At 46.0% G+C, this 22,282-nt stretch overlaps 1 protein-coding gene across 1 annotated transcript; it reads right to left on the bottom strand.

Annotated features, from left to right (window-relative positions):
- Positions 1-1,818: 1,818 nt before the first annotated feature.
- Positions 1,819-21,245, bottom strand: LOC144594901 (uncharacterized). Its single transcript, XM_078401824.1, has 7 exons — positions 21,121-21,245; positions 15,206-15,287; positions 14,029-14,352; positions 12,803-13,126; positions 7,354-7,485; positions 5,383-5,427; positions 1,819-2,395 (listed from the first exon to the last, which is right to left on the bottom strand). The coding sequence occupies exons 2-7, from the start codon at positions 15,267-15,269 to the stop codon at positions 2,388-2,390; spliced, it is 897 nt and encodes a 298-aa protein (XP_078257950.1). The 5' UTR covers positions 15,270-15,287; positions 21,121-21,245; the 3' UTR covers positions 1,819-2,387.
- Positions 21,246-22,282: the final 1,037 nt, after the last annotated feature.

Genomic DNA, 22,282 nt, shown 5'->3' with positions numbered 1-22,282 from the left:
CCTTATGACCACATGGGTTTTCTCCAGGTGCTGCAATTTCCTCCCACACTCCAATGGTGGTCAAATTTGTAGGTTAATTGTCCCTAGTGTGTAGGATAGTGCTAGTGTACAGTTGGTCGCTGGTTGACATGGACTCGGTGGGCTGAAGGGCCTGTTTCCACGCTGCATCTCTAAAGTCAAATGCTCCAAAATCCATCGATCTAAGGACCGGGATATTCCCTCGTTAATGAGTACAGTAAACAAACTGAAACAATGGTTTCTCCTGTTCATTCATGAAGGTTCATATATAAAGTGAGAGCAAATCATGAACTCAACCGCAAGTAAAAGTGGAAATCCAGTTGACTGGGAGAACTAGGAAAAGCAATAACAAGATCTAAAATGAGCAATTAATGTTGTAAATGGGAATTCGATTTTTTTTTAAACATACTTGAAGGAATGTTACAATTACAGAGATTTAACCCAAGTATATAAAGAGGATAGGCAACGAAACAAGCAACAATAATTCTAAACACCGGTGCCCTGTAAGGATGTGTTCTCAGCCCGTTTGTATACTTTTCAAAGTTCAAAAATTAACTTTATTCGTAATTAAAAAATATATACAAAGTGAAAGAACAGTGCAAAACTCTTAATACATTCTTAGTGTCTGAATGTTCAATATTGTTAGTGTTCTTCCACGTATGTTAGCACTTCCCTTTTTCTTTACACAAAACACCCTTGTCCGTCATGTGACACACTCCAGGGATGATGTCCCGTTCCTTGTTTGAGGCCATCTTCCTACAGACGCAGCACTGCGTGGCCAAATTCTGCTCCAACTTCATTTACATGTTTGCAGATGTCACCACTGTCGTGGGCCTGATCTTGAACCATGATGTGACAGAGCACCGAAAGGAGACAGAGAGTTTAGTAAAATGGGGACAAGACAACAAACTCTCCCTCAGCGTCAGCAGGATGAAGGAGCAAGCTATTGACCAGGAAATGAGGCGGCGTACATGCCCCAGTCAGCACCAACGTTGCTGAAGTGAAGATGGTGGAGACCTTCAGTCCCAAGGTGCAAATATCACCAACAAGTCCTTGTCCAACCATGTTGAACCTGGAGCCAATTAAGCACACCAAATCCTCCACCTTCTCCTTGTGACCTTGTGGGTTTCTTTTGGATGTTCCAGTTTCCTCCCACATCCCAAAGATGTACGAGTTTAGAAGGTTAAGTGGCCTTAGTTTAATTGAGATTAGTTTAGTTTATTGTCACGTGTACCAAGGTACGGCGAAAAGCTATTTTGTTACGTGCTATCCAGTCAGCGGAAAGACGGTACACGATTCCAATCTGATCGTGATTACAATCTCTATAAATTGCTCCTAGTGTGAAGGAAGTGGATGAGAAAGTGGAAATAACATAGAACTAGTGTGAATGGGTGATCGATGGTCGGCATGGACTCAGTGGGCTGAAGGGCTTGTTTTCATGTCGTATCTCTAAACCAAACTAAAATAAATCTTGGCATGACGCAAGGGGGTGCAAGATAATTCCATTGCACACAGTGACTTGAGGCTACAAGGTATTCTGGACCCATTCTGTAGCATTGGGTTATTGTGAGGACACTCATCATAGAGTCACATACCATGGGAACAGGCCGTTCATCCCAGCTTGTCCTTGCTGACCAAAATACCCCATCTAAGCTAATCTCCTTTGCCAATGTTTGGTCCATATCCTTCCAACCTTCCCTATCCATGTACCCGTCCAAGTGTCTTTTAAGGACATGATGATAAATCAGTAGAATTTATTCAAAAAATCTTCACTATAATCTCAGGTTTTATTAGCTTGGGATCTGTGGTACACACGAATATCAATTTTACAGTATTTGGAGCGACATTGTACATAACGCACATTGTTTTAAGTTATTATTTCTCTGGGTTGCATGTACAACTACTTACCCACCTTTCATTCATCACTGTGTTAATCTCCCACTCTAACATGGTCCTAATACACTGTAAGCATAAAACAAGGCAGCACAGGTACCTGTACCTGTGACTCTCGTGTCTATTAAGTTAAAGGCTGGGAGTTTATCGAGCTGATGGGATAAGTCTGAACTTGGATTTAGAATGCAAGAAAGAATGTAATGTTTAGACTTTCAACACGTCAATCTCATATTACAATAAAAGCATGTTGAAAATTGCCAAAAAACAATTTTAATGATTGTGACATTTTCTTAGTCATGAAAGATTTGCAACGATCCCAAGAAATTTGAGTAATCAGATAGAAGAGAGTTATGTTTCCTTTTTACATGAGTTACGCCTGATCATAGTCTTCAGAATGTCAAGTCTCTTCCTGCTATTTCCGCTCTGTTTATCCAGTCTCTTCATTCACTCTTCTTCTCTGAAGGGTCAGATCTCAGTCAATTGACTTGGAAACAAGTAAAATATAATTAGCTGTTTGAATTCTGATCTATCAGTACTTTGAGCAGTGATGGAAATATCGAGACAAGTGATGATATTGCTAATCTACGTGAATGATTATGATAACAGACAAGGGAATTTTTCATATCCAAATCTACCACGCTTCAGAAATTTAACCTGATAGGAGAATTTAGTTTGCAGATCGTGTAAAGTCTTGTCACTTCAACTCTGCGTCATCCGTCTGGAAATAAAGGGCAGCACAGTGACGCTGCAGCTGGTAGAGCTGTTGGCCTGCAGTGCCAGAGACCCAGGTGCAAACTTAACCTCGAGTGCTGTCTGTGTGGAGTTTGCACGTTCTCCCTGTGATCGTGTGGGGTGCCTCTGGGTGCTCTGCTTTCCTCCCACATCCCACAGATGTACAGGTTTGCAGGTTAGCTGGCCTCTGTGAATTGCCCCTCGTGTGTGAATGGGTGATCGATGATCTGTGTGGAATCGGTGGGCCTTCTGCAACTTTCAATCAAGCAATCAATTAAAGGAATATGAGAGGAGGTGGGTGAGGTACTAAATGAGCCAATATTCACCAAGGAGAAGAACAGAGAAGATAGGGAGATCAGGGAGGAATATACTGATATTCTAGTGCTTGTTGATATCAAGAAGTTAGTGGTGCTGGGGCTCTGGAAGAACATTAAGGTGGGGGCAAGTCCCCAGGGATGGTGGGAGCTATCCTAGGTTATTGAAAGAGGTAAGAAAGGAGATTGCTGGGACCTTGGCAACGATCATTCTCTCCTCTTAAGTCCCCGAGGACCGGAGATTCGCCAATGTTATTCCTCTGTTTAAAAAGGGCAATAGGGACAAACTAGGAAATTAAAGGCTGGTGAGCTTACTACATCAGTAGTCGGGGACACAAAAAAAGCTGGAGTAATTCAGCGGGTCAGATAGCATCTCCGGAGAAAAGGAATGGGTGACATTTTGGGTCGATACCCTTGAAGGGTAGTAGTGGAGGAATTTTTGGAGAAGATTATGTTTATAAGTTATAGGAGCGGAATTAGGCCTTTCAGCCCATCAAGTCTACTCCACCATTCAATTATGGCAGATCTATCTTTCCCTCTCAACCCCTTCTCCTGCCTTCCTTCCATAACCCCTGACACCCGTACTAATCAAGAATCTGTCAATCTGCGCCTTAAGAATGTCTAAAGACGGCCTCCACAGCCGCCTGTGGCAATGAATCCACAGATTCACCACCCTCTGACTAAAGAAATTCCTCCTCATCCCCTTTCTAAAGGTACGTCCCTTATATTTTAGGCAATGGTCTTTGGACTCTCCCACAAGGGGAAATATCCTCTCCACATCCACTCTATCCAGGCCTTTCGCTATTCGGTAAGTTAATATTATTAGGAACAAGGATTAAGAATAGGATCTATGCACATTTGGAAAAATATGGATGTAATAGAGATAGCCGGCATGGCTTTGTTTAAGGGAGGTTATGCCTTACCAAACACGATTGAATTTTTGGAGGAAGTGCCGAAGATGATTAATGAGGTTGGGGCAGTGAAAGTTGTCTACATGTACTTTAGGATCTTTCATGGCCGACTGATCCAGAAGATGTGGTAGTCCATAACGGTTCAGCAGACCATGGTACTAGGAGGGAGCCGCTGGGTGGATCGGACATGAGGAGCAAGGGCAAGAGGGATGGTAAACCGTGGTAATGCCCCAGGGCCTTCAAGATCGGCTGCAGGAGACCCCCCGCCCCCGGAACACAAAGATGCCCGGGCAAGGAGAGGGACATCGGTTTGCAGGCTGATCCAGGCGAAGGTGACAGAGGAAGGCCCTGCAGGAACCCGGGGCTCACCAGGGTGGGGAACTGCTCCAGTAGACCGAGTGAGCGGACATCTGTTGTTTGTGATATATATATATATATATAAATATAAATGATACGGATTAATGGGCTGAGTATAGCCATTGCAGATGACACAAACCTTGGATTTGTACACTTGAATATCAACATATTCCTCCCTGGCATTTCAATTGGAAATGAGGGTAGGGAGATGGAGTTTAATTTGGACAAGTTGGAGGTTAAATACAAGAGGAATGTATACAATAAATAATAGGACTCTTAGGAGCATTAATGTACAGAGGGATTTTGGGGATAAACACAAAAGGCTGGTGTAATGCAGCGGGTCAGACAGCATTTCTGGAGACAAGGAATAGGTGATGTTTTGGGTGATGTCCAGACACTTCTTCAGACTTCAAGGGATCTTGGGGTGCAAGTTCATAGCTCCTGGAAAGTGACACACAAGTAGTCAAGCTGGTAGAGAAGGTGTTTGGCATAGCTCCCTTCATCGGTGAGTGTGTTGAAAATTCAGGAAGTTAGGTTGCAGCTGCGCAAAATATTGGTGACGTTACATGTGGAGTATTGTGTGCAGATTTTTTGCCATACTGCAGGAAAGAAGTGTTGGAGAGGGTGAAAAACTGGTTTACCTGGATTTTGGATTGATTGGAGAATTTTCTACATTCTAAAAGGTGAGATTGAACAAACATGGATTGTTTTCTCTGGAGCATTGCATGCTGAGTGGGGGTTGATGGAGGTTTATAGAATAATGAGTGGGTAGATAGTCAAGTCTTTTTCCCAGTGTGGAAATGTCAAATACTAGAGGGTATAGCTTTAAGCTGAGGGGGATAGTTTAAAGGAGATTTACGAGTCAGTTTTTCTTAACACAGCGGTAGTGCCTGGAACACACAGCCAGGGGGAGTGTTGGAAGCAACATTTAAAAGGCGTTTAGACAGGAATATAGTCAGGAAGAAAATGGAGGGATAGATGCAATGGAAAGGCTGATGGAATTAATTTAGATTGACATCATGGTCTGTGCATACATTGTTGGCCAAAGGGCCTGTCCGTATGCAACACCATTCCATGTTATATGTTCTAATTAAAAGGTAAAGCAGGCATTCTTATTTGACATTGTAAAGCATTTTGCTTTAAAAAAAATGACATACCTATTAAATTTGTCCGTGATGTTTCAGACAATCTCCTGGACAATGCTTTGGAGAAAATAACAACATTATTATCCAAGTAAATTGCAGATTAGTAGTAGGTTAGAGCCGAAAGATTATTTACTAGATAGCATCGCTTAATAACCCTGCACTATGTCACACACATGTCTACCGCCAAACTCTCGTCTTTTTTAAACTCCAGATGTGTCTCGAGGTGTTAGGCGAATAGGTAAATGTAAGGCTAATGGGGTTTACTGTGGATAATTGTGAGGTTATTTACATTGGTACTTAAAACAGGAAGGCATTATTATCCGAGTCAATGATAGATTGGCAAAAGGAAACGTGCAGTCATTTGGTGTCCACGTGCACCAATTGTTGAGATTGAATCCTGGCGAGCTGCGGCTACTTGCCAACAACAGGCCTGAGTCACCCGCTGCGGAACGGGAGGACGTGGAAACCGCCCGGTGAGGAGGGCGGGGGGGAAATGGCGGCGGACGCTGGACAAAGGGCCCCTGCGAGGCACTGCCCATCCCAACATAACAGGCCCGGCTCACCCGCTGCAAGAGGGAGACGACGGCGATCGCTGGACCAAGGTCTCGGTAAGATGAACTGGGGGTCTTATGTTCTGCTCCCTCAAGCTCCGTTGTGGGAGCCCCCCTCCCCCCCTCCCTCCCTCCCTCCTCGCAGGAACAAGGGCTGAAGACGGCCGTGCATGGAGAGGGACATCGGATTGCAGGACGACACGGGTCGAGGCGACGGCTGCCACGGGCCGTTGTGGCCAGCTCCAGCTGGGACTGTAAAATGGCATCAAAATGTGCACTGAGTGCACATACAAAGAGTGCACTGTTCTACATTCTGTGCTAACTGGGGGATGGTACAGGGATAATCTTGCTGAGTTGTGTGCAAAAAACATTTCACTGTACCTGTACACATGACACATGACAATAAAGAAACCATTGAACCATTGAAAGCAGCATTCAGTTTAGAGATACACCGTGGAAACAGGCCCTTCGGCCTACCGAGTCTGCACATTAACACAAGCCTGCACACACAAGGGACAATTTACACATACACCAAGCCAATGAACCTACATGCCTGTATGTCTTTGTGGGAGGAAACTGAAGATCTTGGGGAAAACCCATGCGGTCACTGGGAGAATGTACAACCTCCGTACACACAGCACCTGCAGTCAGGATTGTACATGGGTCTCTGGCTCCATTGCAGGAAGGTTTGAGTACAGGACAAGGCTGTCTTGTGCAACTGCACAAGATCTGGCTGAAATCCAATCTGTTTCATGTGCCATTTTGGTCCCATTTATGTGAGAAAGAATGTGTTTGTTCTGGAGGGATTGAGTGGTGGTTCACTAGACTGATTCCCGAGATGGAGATACTGATGGGTGGACAGAGACTAGGTTAGTTAGATCTATATTCACACAAGATCAGAAGAAAGAGGAAATAGGTGGCTCAGTGACACAGCCAGTGGAGCTGCTGCCTCACAGCGCCAGAGACCCGGGTTCAATTCTGACCTTGGGTGCTGTCTGTGTGGAGTTTGCACGTTCTCCATGTAACCGTGTGGGTTTGCTCCGGTTTCCTTCCACATTCCAAAGATGTGCAGGTTTGTAGGATTAATTGGCCTCTGTTAAAAATTGCCCCATTGTAGGCCCATACATAACGTGCTCCAAAAATAAAAAGTTAACTCTCCATTTTATAGCTGGCTGCATATGATATAGCTGGCTGCATATGATATAAATTCGGGAGATAACAGTGCCAGGGACCAAGAGAAGCCTGTGTTCGGGAGTGGATGGAAATGTGGGATAACATGTAACTAGTGTGGACAGCTAATCGATGGTTGGCATGGAGCCGGTGGGCTGAAGGACCTATTTTCATGCTGTATCTTTAAACTAAATGATTCTTTGAAAACTGCAATATGCAAAAATCAGTTTTTCCCTTTCAATTATCAGAATTAATAGTTTACCTCGTGATAACTTTGTTTTGAAGTAAAACATTGCTGAGAATATCAGAAGCATTAACAAAACCACGGCAAGAATAACACCAACACCAGTTCTCTCCTTTTCTTTCAGTGAATTAGTTTTCGGTTGCTCAAGTCCTGAAATAGAAAATGAATAATTAACGTGTCTCAAAACATAGGATATACTTTACTTTAGACTTTAGAGATGCAGGAGGGAAACAGGTCCTTCGGCCCACCTAGTCTGTGCTGACCCCATGCACTAGCACTATTCCACACATTCGGGACAATTTACAGAAGCACCTGGAGAAAACCCATGCGATCACAGGGAAAACGTACAAATGCCGAACAGACAGCTATTGTAGTCAGGATCGAACCCGGGCCTCTGGCGCTGTAAGTCAGCAACTCTACCACTGGGCCACTGTGCTTCGAGATAATATAGATTTGCTCACAATCCAAAGGCATTTGTGACACAGAATGGACAGGAATCTGAGACATAGAAATAAGAACAATACTAATGGAGACTCAACTCTGGATGAAGGTTCAACCGAATGTGGTACTCACTGAGGTTCCATTGTAAACATAACTAATTTACGAAAATTATGGGGAGTCCAGAAACCTTGGCTCACAGCTAGCAGCGAGGGTGAGGGCGTGGAGGTCGTTGGAGAGCTACCCAGCGTGCGATGCAGAGAGCGAAGGGTGACGCGGCTGGGGCGGGGGGGCGCCGAGATTAAAGGAGGGGATCCAGCGGATGGGGGGGGGGGAGGGGAGGTCTGTTGCCACTTGCGGCTGCAGGCAGTAGATAGGACTGTAACTTAGTCGGCGCCAAAACATGCCAACACGTGTGCCACCTAGGTAGAGTCTGCTATATTATTTTACAAGGTTGTATGCAAAACAAAGCATTTCACTGCACCTAATTTAGATATGTGTGCCATGAAAGCAGCATTGAATCATTGAGCATTTAGCACGATGAATCTTCAGAGATGGAGCAACAGTGTCTGGGTCAAAATGTGGTCGTAGAGTAGGAGGGCATCTGGGTCAAAATGTGGTCAGAGATGGAACTCAGTTTACAGCCTGAAGGATTTTAGGCTGACTCACTGCAACGGTTTTTATTTTACAGTCAAAGTTAACCTATTGCCATGGATTGCGTACACATTTAACATTTTCATTATGATTGCAAAATTAAATAACTTGTTCCAATCGAATTCATCACATGCATAATAATAAAAATAAAATATAACTCTCCAATGAAGGGTTGCAGAGTGACACAGCTGGCAGAACACTTGCAGTCCGAGGGGCACACAGGTCTTTCGACCAAATCCTGGTGCTGTGCCTCAACCGGAGAGACCTACGTCAGGTAACGACATAGTGCTGAGGGACTCGATAGTCAGAGGACCGGACCGGAGATTCTGTGGCAGCAGGCGAGACTGCCGGGGTCCAAGACGTCTCGGACCGATTGCTGGTCATCCTCAAGGGGGAAGGGGAGCAGCCGGAAGTGGTTGTGCATGTTGGCACAAACGACATCGGGAAGAGAGTAGGAGTTTCTGCAACGTGAGTTTAGAGAGTTAGGAAGGCGGCTGAAAAGCAGGACCTCCAGGGTGGTTATCTCTGGTTTGCCTCCAGTACCTCGTACTGGTGAGGGCAGGAACAGGGAGACAGGAGATCTGAATGTGTGGCTGAGGAACTGGTGCAGGGGACAGGATTTAGATTTATAGACCACTGGGATCTCTTCTGGGGTAGGGGTGACCTGTACAAAAGAGACGGGTTGCACCTTAACTGGAGTGAGAAAAAAAATTCAGGCAGGCAGGTATGCTAGTGCTACATGGGTGAGTTTAAACTAAATGGCAGAGGGGGGAGTGGTCGACAAATTGGAAGTATAAGGATGGTGTTAAAGGGAAAGAGAGCACAGGTGAAGTTAGGAAAGACACCCAAATTAATGGGATGGAAAGTTCAAGAAGGGATAAGAGAGTAAGGTCAGGTGAAATAGGAACCGGTATGAGAGGGGAGGTGAATACCGAATTAAAAGTGTTATATATGAATGCGCGAAGTATAAGAAATAAAGTTGATGAGCTTGGGGCTCAGTCAGAGATTGGTAGGTATGATGTTGTGGGAATTACAGAGACATAGCTGCAAGGAGAACAGGGAGTTGTGAATTTGTGGAATTCCCTGCCTCAGAAGGCAGTAGAAGCCAACTCACTGGATGCATTCAAAAGATAGATAGAGCTCTAGGGGCTAGGGGAATCAAGGGATTTGGGGAGAAGCTAGGAACAGGGTATCGATTGTGGATGATCAGCCATGATCACATTGAATGGCAATGCTGGCTCGAAGGGCTAAATGGCCTCCTCCTGCACCTATTTTCTATGTATCTTTGTATCTTTGGTGTAGCGTTTATTTTCCATTTGTCCAAAGTCAACCTTGCTCATCAATTTGGTTCCATTTTCCGCCTTTCAATAAACCTTTGCCTGAGGATATCCTACTGCCCTTTTTGACCACTTTGTTCTGTTTTGTTTATTTGTGGAGCTAGAAGAGATGCATAATAAGTGTAGCCTATATAGAATGCACTCTTAAATATAACGGGATTAGCACCAATATCAATTGCAAATGTAGACACATCGTGCTGGAGTAACTCAGACCTGAAATGTCCCCTTCCTATTTTAATCCAATGGCGGCACAGTGGCGCAGTGGTAGAGTTGCTGCCTTACGGCACCAGCGACCCAGGTTCGATCTTGACTACAGGGGTTGTCTGTACGGAGTTTGTACATTCTCACTGAGACCGCATGGGTTTGCTGCAGGTGCTCCAGTTTTCTCCCACACTCCAAAAACATACAGGTTTGTAAGGTAATTGACAATTCAATTAAAAAATTGCAAATTGTCCCAAGTGTGTAGGATAGTACTGGCGTACAGAGCGTTTGCTGGTCAGCTCAGACTTGGTGGGCCGAAGAGCCTGTTTCCACGCTATATCTAAACTAAACTAAAAAAAATCTCCAGATATGCTGCCTGATTATTAAGGGGTTGGACACGTTAGAGGCAGGAAACATGTTCCCAATGTTGGGGGAGTCCAGAACAAGGGGCCACAGTTTAAGAATAAGGGGTAGGCCATTTAGAACTGAGATGAGGAAAAACTTTTTCAGTCAGAGAGTTGTGAATCTGTGGAATTCTCTGCCTCAGAAGGCAGTGGAGGCCAATTCTCTGAATGCATTCAAGAGAGAGCTAGATAGAGCTCTTAAGGATAGCAGAGTCAGGGGGTATGGGGAGAAGGCAGGAATGGGGTACTGATTGAGAATGGCGGTGCTGGCTCGAAGGGCCGAATGGCCTCCTCCTGCACCTATTGTCTATTGACCCGCTGAGTTCCTCCACCATTTTGTGTCTAACCAGCATCTGCAGTTCCTTCTTTATTACATCCAGCATTGCAAATATTGTTTTCCTGGTTTTCTTCACACAAAGGCTTGCATTCATAGGACTCACTACACAGATCAAATCTACTGCTTTATTCAAATCCCGATAGGCCGGGCCGAGAGATTGAGGCGGACGATCTGCGCAACTCCCCCTCACTTATCATCATATCATATCATATATATACAGCCGGAAACAGGCCTTTTCGGCCCTCCAAGTCCGTGCCGCCCAGTGATCCCCGTACTTAAATCCAAGTCAAGCGCAAGTCACGACTTCAACCTCGGCCAGCATGCCGCGGCTGGCGGCGATCCCAATCAGCGGTCGAAATAGTAAGATTGAAAGTGAAGTCATGGTCATCTTCGAACCCGAAGGTCGAACTACAACACTGTTTTATTACATGATAGATCAGGTCATAAATGGATCGTGAGACTAAAGTAAACCGAGATATGCGCTCAGAGTTCTCCATTACAAAGTCAAGATGTCTTATCTGTAAATCTAGAGATAATAGTTATAGGAGCTGCAATCAATGGAGTGTCCAAGCCAAATAACACACTCAACAAATATCCTCAATGCAGATTTCCAGCAATAGGATTTCTGGTCAAGTATATCTCGGGGTCATCACTGCCAACTCCATATGTCTATATACACCATTAAAGGCACCATTAAATAAGTGCCTAAGTAACTTTAGGAAAGTCAGAGAAACAAGGAAATGCAGATGCTGGTTTACAAACAAAAATAAAGTGCCAGAGTTACACAGGCAGCATCTCTGGAAGACATGGATAGGTGACGTTTCAGGCCGGGACTCTTCTCATGACTGCAGTAGGGAGGGGGAAAAGCTGGAAAAGAGGTGGGGGCAGGACAAATCCTGGCGAGTGATAGGTGGATACAGGTGAGGGGGGTTTGGAGTAGCAGATTGGAGGACACTGGGCCAGAAATGCCAAATATTGTACAGTTCCTTCACATTTACTTAGCTTTCATTTTAAACGACTCACTGGATATATTGCAGCTCCTTGCACTCTTCAAATAGCAGAAAACGGATGTATTTTGCGTATCAATAATAAGACTTCTCTACTTGTCATCCACAAAGGCCACTTGATGCACAATTTATCAATATCTGACATTTCAAAACCTTCAATGTTCTCAATTCTCAATGCACTTAATACATAAACTGAATCTTCACGATAGGAATAGATCGGGTAGATGCACAGAGTATTTTGCCTAGCATAGGTGAATCGAGGACCAGTGGACATAGGTTCAAAGTGAAGGGGAAAAAAATTAATAGGAATACGAGGGGTAACTTTTTCACACAAAGGGTGGGTGGATGTATGGAACAAGCTGCCAGAGGAGGTAGTTGAGGCTGGGACTATCCCATCGTTTAAGAAACAGTAACAGGTACATGAATAGGACAGGTTTGGAGGGATATGGACCAAGCGCAGGCAAGTGGGACTAGAGTAGCTGGGACATTGTTGGCCGGTGTGGGCTAGTTGGGCCGAGGGGCCTGTTGCCACACTGTATCACTCTATGACTAAGGATCTTGACCCGAAACATCACCCATTCCTTCTTTCCAGAGATGCTGCCTGGCCCGCAGAGTTACTCCAGCATTTTGTGTCTATTTTCCGTTTAAACCAGCATCTGCAGTTCCTCACTACACATTATCTCACTTACTCATCCACTCCCTGCACACTAGGGGGAAGTTTTCTTTTATAGAGGCCAATTAATCCACACAACCCGCACAACTTTTCGATGTGGGAGGAAACCAGAGCACCCGGAGGAAACCCACATGGTCACAGAGTGAACGTGCAAACTCCACACAGACAGCACCCGAGGTCAGGATCAAACCCGGCAGCAGCTCAACTACAGCTGTGCCACTGTGCCACCCCCTAAAGAAAAATAGTTTAAAAAAACTTGCCGTGGTAATACTCTCTGAATGTGATCCTCAACATTGCATAAGTTTACCTAACTCACACTTGTGCTTTGGAAGTGGAAAGCTGCAATTTATTAACAATGAACTTTAACCAATATTTAAAAAATGGAAGAAAAGCAGAGAAAGTACAATATTGCTCACCTTCAATGATCAAAGTGATGAATACAGAGACAATTCCATGATCTGTCTGCACAGTATACTGATACGTTCCGTTATCTGACAGTTCCGTGTTGTGGATTATCAGCGACACATCATGTTCATCTTGACCACGTAATTGGATTCGACCTTGACCTCTACGAACATTTTCACTTGAGTTAGAGACCAATGTTTCGTTATGCATTCCATCTTGGTGCAGTTTCGTTAATTTGATGTGAATTGGATCTGGTATATTTATTTTGCATGGTAGGATGGTGTCCTCATGCAGTCTTCCTGTCACTGATTTCTCACAATCCAAATTCACAAATGCTGAAAATCATAGAACATAGAAGAGTACAGCAGAGGAACAAGCCTTTTAGAACACAGTGGTGCAGCGGTAGAGCTGCTGCCCCACAGTGGCAAAGACCCGGGTTCCACCCTGACCTTGGGTGCTATCTGTGTGGAGTTTGCACGTTCTTCCTGTGACCGTGTGGGTTTTCTCCGATTTCTTCCTGCATTCCAAAGGCCTGCGGGTTTGTAGGTTAATTGGCCTCTGTAAGTTGCCCAAAGTGTGCAGGGTGCAAAGTGGGATAACATAGAACTACTGTACGGGTGATCATGGTTGGAATGGGCTCGGTGGGCCGAAGGACCTGTTTCCATGCTGTATCACTCTATGACTAAAGGTCTAAACCCGAAATACCCATTCATTCTCTCCTGAAATGCTGCCTGGCCCGCGGAGTTACTCCAGCATTTTGTGTCTATTTTCCTTTTAAACCAGCATCTACAGTTCCTCACTACACATTATCTCAATTACCCATCCACTCCCTGCACACTAGGGGGAAGGTTTCTTTTGTAGAGGCCAATTAATCCACACAACACGCACAACTTTGCGATGTGGAAGGAAACCAGAGCACACGGAGGAAACCCACGTGGTCATAGGGAGAACGTGCAAACTCCACACAGACAGCACCTCAGGTCAGGATCAAACCCGGGTCTCTGGCGCTGTGAGGCAGCAACTCAACTACAGCTGTGACACTGTGCCGCCCCCTAAAGAAAAATAGTTTTTAAAAACTTGCCGTGGTAATACTCTCTGAATGTGATCCTCAACATTGCATAAGTTTATTTAACTCACACTTGTGCTTTGGAAGTGGAAAGTTGCAATTTATTAACAATTAACTTTAACCAATATTTAAAAAGTGAAAGAAAAGCAGAGAAAGTACAATATTACTCACCTTCAACAATCAAAGTGATCGGTTCAACGTCATATCCATGATCTGCATTTACAAAATACTCATACGTTCCGTTATCTGACAGTTCCGTGTTGTGGATTATCAGCGACAGATCATGTTCATCTTGACGACGTAATTGGATTCGACCCTGACCTCTACGAATATTTTCACTTGAGTTGGAGACCAATGTTTCATAATGGATTCCATCTTGGTGCAGTTTCGTTAATTTGATGTGAATTGGACCTGGTGTACTTATTTTGCATGGTAGGATGGTATCCTCATGCAATCTTCCTGTCACCGATTTCCCACAATCCAAATCCACAAATGCTGAAAATCATAGAACATAGAAGAGTACAGCAGAGGAACGCCTTTTAGAACACAGTGGTGCAGCGGTAGAGCTGCTGCCTCACAGTGGCAAAGACCCGGGTTTCACCCTGACCTTGGGTGCTATCTGTGTGGAGTTTGCATGTCCTTCCTGTGACCGTGTGGGTTTTCTCCGGTTTCCCCCTGTATTCCAAAGATCTGCGGGTTTGTAGGTTAATTGGCCTCTGTAAGTTGCCCAAAGTGTGCAGGGTGCAAAGTGGGACAACATAGAACTAGTGTACGGGTGATCATGGTTGGAATGGGCTCGGTGGGCCAAAGGGCCTGTTTCCATGCTGTATCTCTAAACTAAAAGCTAAGCACAATATCTGTGCAAAACATGTTGTCAACATAAACTAATCTCATCTGCCTGCACGTGATCAACATGCCTCCATTCCCTGCATATCCATGAACTCCCATCAACTTCTATTAGAGTTTACAGCTATAGCATAGAAATAGGCCTTTCGGCCCACTAACCGCACAAACCATCGATCACTCGTTCATACTAGTTCGATGTTATCTCACTTTCGCTTCTACTCCAGACAAGTCATGGGTAATCTACAGAGGCTGGTTAACCTGTAAATCCGTCTTTTGACATGCGGGAGGAAACCAGAGCACCTAGAGGAAACCCACGCGGTAACAAGGGGAATGTGCAAACGCCACACAGACAGCACCCGAGGTCAGGATCGAACCCGGGCTTCTGGCACTACGAGGCAGCGGCTCTACCAGCTGTGCCACCGCCTTAGCGATTTAACAATCATTGTTGAATGAGCTATTTATTAAGAAGCCTTTAACCTGTAGCCTGTAAGAAGGTACTTACTTTCTGCAGAGTGTAGACATAAATGTAGAATGAAATAAAGATAAAATGTGAGGCATAAATCCATTTCCAGAATTCAGTTCACCTGCAGATTTAAAGACAATACAAAAAAAAAGTTACAATCTTTCAGATCTCATAAGCTAGGTATGGTAGGAAATTTACTCACGTTTTGGTTGTTGAAAATAATAGAATTTCATGTTCCAGTCAAAAATGTATTGATTGAATCACGTGTAATGCTTAAAGGGAATTGAACATCCCTTTGCAAAACTTTAGTGCCCCTCTCACGTGGCATTCTATTTGCCAATGCCTCTATGAGATGCTTCACTAGCAGCTTGGGTTTAGGGTTTAAGTTTATTATTGTCACGTGTACAGTGAAAGGCTTTTCTTCGGTTGGTGCCGCGATGGCGGTCTGTCTTTTTCGTCTTTTTTTTGTTATTTTTAATGTGTTTAAAAGGTTTGTGTTAATGTTCTCTGGTTTGTTTTATGTGGGGTGTGGGCGGGGGGGGGGGGGGAACTTCTTTTCAATCTCTTACCTTGCCAGAGATACAATTGTTTTCTGGATCGTATCTCCGGTCACTCTGCGGCCTAACATTGTGGAGCTGGAGACCTTGCTCGGGACTGACTTTGAGCTACACCGCGGGAAACATGCCCATACCCGACTATGGGTGCTATCTGTACAGAGTTTGTACATGCCCAACTTGCCCACACCTGCCTGCATTTGGCACATATCCCTCTGTACGTCCACCCGATCTATTCCTCTCACGATTTTGTACACTTCTATAAGGTCACCCTTCATCCTCCCGCGCCAAGGAATAGAGTCCTAGCCTGTTCAACCGCTCCCGAAAGCTCAGGCCCTTGAGCCCTTGGCTTTGGTAAAATTGTAAATTGTCCCTAGTGTGTATGGCAGTGTTTGTGAAGGGGGTGATGGCTGGTTGGCGCAGACTCGTTGGGCCAGTGGGTCTGTTTCTGCGCTATATCTCTAAAGTATTCTGTGTTGAATTGATTCTGCAGATTTTTGCAATCTTATTATCCTCAGGTATGGTACCTGAAGACGAGATGATAGCTAATGTTGTTCCTTTCTTTCAGAAGGGCAGTGTAAGCCAGATAACTTCAGGCAGGTAAGCCTTAGGTCAGTGGAGAAACAAGGAAATGCAGGTGCGGGTTTATTTTTAAAAAAAGACACAGAGATACGAAGTGAGGATCAGCCTGCTGGCTGTGCTGCAAACCATTTTAACTCCCCTTCCCATTCCTATATGGACTTTCCTGTCCTGGAACTCTTCCATTACCAGAGTGAGGCCATAAGCAAACTGGAGGAACAGCACCTCATATTCCACAAAGACCACCTCCCCTCTCTTCCCTGTGCCGCAAGACCAATTTAAGAAGGGTCTCGCCCTGAAACGTCACCCATTCCTTCTCTCCAGAGATGCTGTCTGTCCCACTGAGTTACTCCAGCTTTTTGTGTCTATCTTCGTTCCAATTCCCTCCCTCCCCCGCCTCTTCCACCTATATTCCTTCCTCTGGCTTCACATTTTGCATCTCTTCCATCCTTATCTCACACCTTTAGTCTTTTCATCTATGGACTTTGTCCAACCAGCTGCCTATCACCACCCCCCCCCCCCCCCCCTCATCTGTATCCACCTATCATTCACCATGCTTTGTCCAGCCCCGCCCCTCTTCCAATTTCTGTTCCATCCCATTTGACAGCTATGGGCTGGGCTGCTCGCTGGAGTTTAGAAGGTTGTGGGGGGACCTCATTGAAACTTACAGAACAATGAAAGGCATAGATAGAGTGGATGTGGAAAGGATGTTTCCACTGGTGGGAGAGTCTAGGACCAGAGGTCAGAGCCTCAGAATTAAAGGGTGCTCTTTTAGAAAGGAGGTGAGGAGGAACTTATTTAGTCAGAGAGTAGTTAATCTGTCAAAATCATTGCCACAGAGGGCTGTGGAGGCCGTCAGTGAATATTTTTAAGGCAGGTATAGACAAATTCTTGATTAGAACGGGTGTCAACTGTTATGGGGAGAAGGCAGGAAAATGGGATTAGGAGGCAGAGATCAGCTATGATTGAATGGTGGAGTAGACCCAATGGGCCAAATGGCCTAATTCTACTACTATAATTTATGATCTTATGAACTCCCCACCTCCCCCCCCTCCACCACAGTCAGTCTGAAGAAGAGTCCCGACCCAAAACATCACCTATCCACGTTCTCCAGAGATGCTGTCTGACCTGCTGAGTTACTCCAGCACTTTGTCGCCTTTTAGAGCCTTAGGTCAGTGGTAGGGAAATTCCTAAGGAGCGTGATTTATGTATATTTCAAAAGGCAAAGATTTGAACAGGTGACCGGCCAATATATCCCATCCATGTTAGTCTCACTTGCCTGCGTTTGGCCCTTATCCCTCTAAACTTGTCCTATCCATGTACCTGTCTAATTGCTTCTTAGACGTTGCAATAGCACCTGCCTCAACTACCTCTTCCAGCAGCTCGTTCCATACACCCACCACCCTTTATGTGAAAAAGCTACCCCTCAAGTTCCAATTAAATCTTTCCCTCTTCACAAACCAATGTCCTCTGGTTCTAGATTTCCCATACTCTGGCCAAGAGTTTGTGTGTAAGGGTGTCAAGGAGTTATTTTCTCCCAAGATAGACACAAAGTGCTGGAGTAACTCAGCGGGTCAGGCAGCATCTCTGGAGAAAAGGAATAGGCGATGCTTTGGGTTGGAACCTTTTTCCAGATGTTGCTTTATATCATCGGGGTAAACCAGCATCTGCAGTTCCTTCCTATACATTTCGCCTGCTCCCTCGAATCAATCTGGTGAGCTTTTGTACTAACAGGGGCAGCACAATGGTGCAGCTGGTAGAGTTGCTGCCCCACAGTGCTAGAGACTTGGGTTCGATCCTGACCTCGGGTGCTGTCTGTGCGGAGCTTGCATGTTCTCCCTGTGACTGCATGAGTTTCCTCTGGGTGCTCCTGCTTCTTCCCAAATTCTAAAGACGTGCAGATATATAGGTACATGTCCAAATCATTGCATTGTGGTTCATACTCAATTCTATCTGCCGTTTCTTGGCCCAGTTTATCTACGTCCTGTTGTCATCTTAGATAACCTTCCTCGCTGTCTCAAATTCCAAATACTTACAGATTTGTAGGTTAATTGACCTCTGTAAATTGCTCCTGGTGTGTTGGGAGTGAATGCGAAAGTGGGATAACATAGAACTAGGGTGAATGGGCGATCGATGGTCGGTACGGATTCGGTGGGCCGAAGGCCTGTTGCTATGCTGTATCTTGACACCAAACTCTAACCACACTCTTCTCTCCTTCCTAGGGTAGGGAGACACGGATTATACAGAATATTCCAGGGCGGTTTCACCTTTGTTTACTTGCAGCTTGTTGGATGCATCTTTGTACACACATCCTTCAGCAGTAAAGACCAATAAACGGTGTGCCTTCTTAACTGCTTGTTGCATCTACACATGTTTTCAGTGAGAAGTGCACAAGGACATCTAGGTCCCCCTGAATATATTTCAGTCTCTCCAATAACAAAATATTTTGTCTTCCGATTGTTGTCCAACCAAATTGGATAAGGTCCCATCATGTCTACATTCTATGTCTACATTATCTTTATTTTTGATTAAATAAGGTTCGGGAGATGTGTGAAGATTTCCTTTCATGCCTTGAAGGTATCACAAAATGCTGGAGTAACTCAGCAGGTCAGGCAGCATCTAGGAGAGAGGGAATGGGTGACGTTTCGGGTCGAGACCCTTCTTCAGACTGATATCCGGGGGGCGGGACAAAGGAAGGATATATGTGGAGGCAGGAAGACAGTGGGAGAACTGGGAAAGGGGGAAAAAGAGAGAGACAGAGGAACTATCTAAAGTTGGCTTCTTTCTTTCTTCCTCTACAATGCTGAAAACTGTATTTTGCACCTTGAACCTTGCCCTTGACTCTACTTATTGTACATGAGTTTGGCTCAATAGTATTTATATACTTATCGTATCTGGGAGGGAGAGGGAGTAAGATGGAGGGGGGGGGGGGGGGAGAGAGAGGGGAGGTGAGAGGAGGGAGGGAGGGAGGGGAGGTGAGAGGAGGGAGGGGAGGTGAGAGGAGGGAGGGGAGGTGAGAGGAGGGAGGGAGGGGAGGTGAGAGGAGGGAGGGTGGGGAGGTGAGAGGAGGGAGGGAGGGGAGGTGAGAGGAGGGAGGGAGGGGAGGTGAGAGGAGGGAGGGAGGGGAGGTGAGAGGAAGGAGGGAGGGGAGGTGAGAGAGGGGGAGCTGTGAAGAGCAGCAATAAAGAGCAGAAAGAACTATTACTCAATTACTTAAGCGCTTCAACACTTGAAGTCACATAGAACTGCAGGTGCTGAAATCTTGAACAAAGTACTGGAGGAACTCAAAGGGCCAGGCAGCACCTGTGGAGGGAATGAACAGGTGATAGTTCGGGTCAGGACTCTCCGTCAGACCGAAGTGAACTTTCACTTAACATAGACGCAACATGCTGGAGTAACTCAGCGGGTCAGGCAGCATCTCAGGAGAGAAGGAATGCGTGACGTTTTGGGTCGAGACCCTTCTTTGAGTCTGACTCCAGCATTTTGTGTCTCTCTTCGGTGATAACCGGCATCTGCAGTTCCTTCCTACACACTTCGTGAACTTTCACTTCCTGACCCGAAACGCCGTCTGTCCATTTCCCTCCACAGACGCCGCCTGGCCCGTTGAGTTCCTCCAGCACTTTGTGATGAGTGTAGAGACCTGGCGCAGTTTAACCTAAAGCCGAGGTGAGAGCGATATCCAAGACCACACACACACACCATAGACACACACACACAACAGACACACCAGACACCCACACACCAGACACACACACACACACCAGACACCCACACACACCACACACACACACCACACACCCACCACACACCCACACACACACCACACACACACACACCAGACACACCAGACACCCACACACCAGACACACACACACACCAGACACACCAGACACCCACACACCAGACACACACACACACACCAGACACCCACACACACCACACACACACACCACACACCCACCACACACCCACACACACACCACACACACCACACACACACACACCAGACACACCAGACACCCACACACCAGACACACACACACACCAGACACACACACAACACACACACACACCACACACCCACACACACACCACACCCACACACACACCACACACCCACACACACACACCACACAACACACACACACACACACCAGACACACCAGACACCCACACACACACACACCCACACACACCAGACACACACACACACCAGACACACACACACACACCACACACCCACACACACCAGACACACACACACACCACACACCCACACACCAGACACACACACACACCAGACACACACACACCAGACACACACACACACCAGACACCCACACACACCAGACACCCACACACACCACACACACACACCAGACACACACACACAGGCACACACACCACACACAGGCACACACACACACCCACACACACCAGACACACACACACACCAGACACACACACACCAGACACACACACACACCAGACACACACACACACACCAGACACACACACACACCAGACACACACACACACACACACCAGACACACACACACACACCACACACACACACCAGACACACACACACACACCACACACACACCAGACACACACACACACACCAGACACACACACACCACACACCAGACACACACACACCACACACAGGCACACACACCACACACAGGCACACACACCACACACAGGCACACACACACACACCTGTGGAACTGCTCCAGTCGCCTGTGCCGTCAGCCCGTCCGAACCACAACAAAGCAGCTTATTCTACCTGAGCGAGAGAAAAAAAGCCCACTAACCGTCACCAGCAGATAATGTATCCTGTGCCGTGGTTAATCCCCGCCGACCACATGCATCCTGACCGATGGCTCTTCACCTTCCCATTAAACCAGGTGCAGGGGGAAACACTGCTTTAAACACCGCCCACTCGCCTGTGGTTTCTATTTCGGTTTGGAGTGACCCAGCAGGTCGGGCATCATCTCTGGAGAAAGGAACAGGTGAAGGTTCGGGTGGAGACCTTTCATCAGGAGAAGGGTCTCGTTCCCCAAACGTCACCTATTCCTTCTCTCCAGAGATGCTGCCTGACCCGCTGAGTTACTCCAGCATTTAGCGTCTACCTTCTGTGTCAACCTGCATCTGCAGTTCCATCTTCTACATAATTTAGTTCAAAAGTTTTAACTTTTTAAAATTTTTTAAAATGTTTTTAAAAGAACGAATTCCTTCACAGAGGCACACATGCACAAATAAACACAAACACTCAATAGACTGCAGCTCAAATGGAAGGCTGGACTTTGTCCCACCTCAAACTCTCTCGTTGGTTTCAGGTCCAGCGGGAGTCCACATGATTTGGTTTACGGGAATTCGCACCTGTTCACAGAAGAGGGAGCAGTCAACAGCTTTCCCTGCGTATAGTTACACATGGACCGCTGGACAATGAAGGATTTCCATTGCGGATGACTCAGGGGTTATAGGAAAGACAGCTGAGATTTTAGACATGGGGTCAGAAAGCACAGAAACAAGCCCTTCTGCCCGACTTGCCCATGCCGACCAAGATGTCCCATCTATACTAGTTCCACCTGCTTGCGTTTGGCCCATATCCCTCTAAACCTATCCTATCCATGTAACTGTCCAATGTTTTTAATTGTTTAATCACCTGCCTCAAGTACCCCCTCCTCAGCTCGTTCCAGACACCCACCACCCTTTGTGCAAAAAAAATCCCCTTTTAACACCCCCCCCCTCACCTTAAATCTACTTCCTCTGGTTCTTGATTCCCCTACTCTGAGTAAAAATCTTTGTAAATTTACTCTATCTATTCCCCGAACTCGAGGGGAATACACACCTCTTTAAGATCAGCATCCTCCTGCGCTCCAAGGAATAAAGTCCTAGCCTGCTCAACCTCTCCCTACAGCCCAGGCCCTCGAGTCCTGGCAACATCCTCATAAATGTCCTCTGCATCCTTTC

This window comes from Rhinoraja longicauda, chromosome 6, assembly GCF_053455715.1.
Source record: "Rhinoraja longicauda isolate Sanriku21f chromosome 6, sRhiLon1.1, whole genome shotgun sequence".
In the NCBI taxonomy this organism is placed as follows: Eukaryota; Metazoa; Chordata; class Chondrichthyes; order Rajiformes; family Arhynchobatidae; genus Rhinoraja; species Rhinoraja longicauda.
Note: the sequence above shows the minus strand (reverse complement) of the source record. Positions and strands in the feature narration are given on the sequence as shown.

Bases quoted from the DNA above. Each gene is read 5' to 3' on its own strand.
- LOC144594901 (XM_078401824.1), bottom strand. From the start codon at position 15,269: ATGGATTTATGCCTCACATTTTATCTTTATTTCATTCTACATTTATGT. The intron at 13,127-14,028 runs GTGAGTAATATT...TATGATTTTCAG, and splicing joins GATCACTTTGATTGTTGAAG to CATTTGTGAATTTGGATTGT. The intron at 5,428-7,353 runs GTAAACTATTAA...TTTTCTCCAAAG, and splicing joins CAAAACAAAGTTATCACGAG to CATTGTCCAGGAGATTGTCT.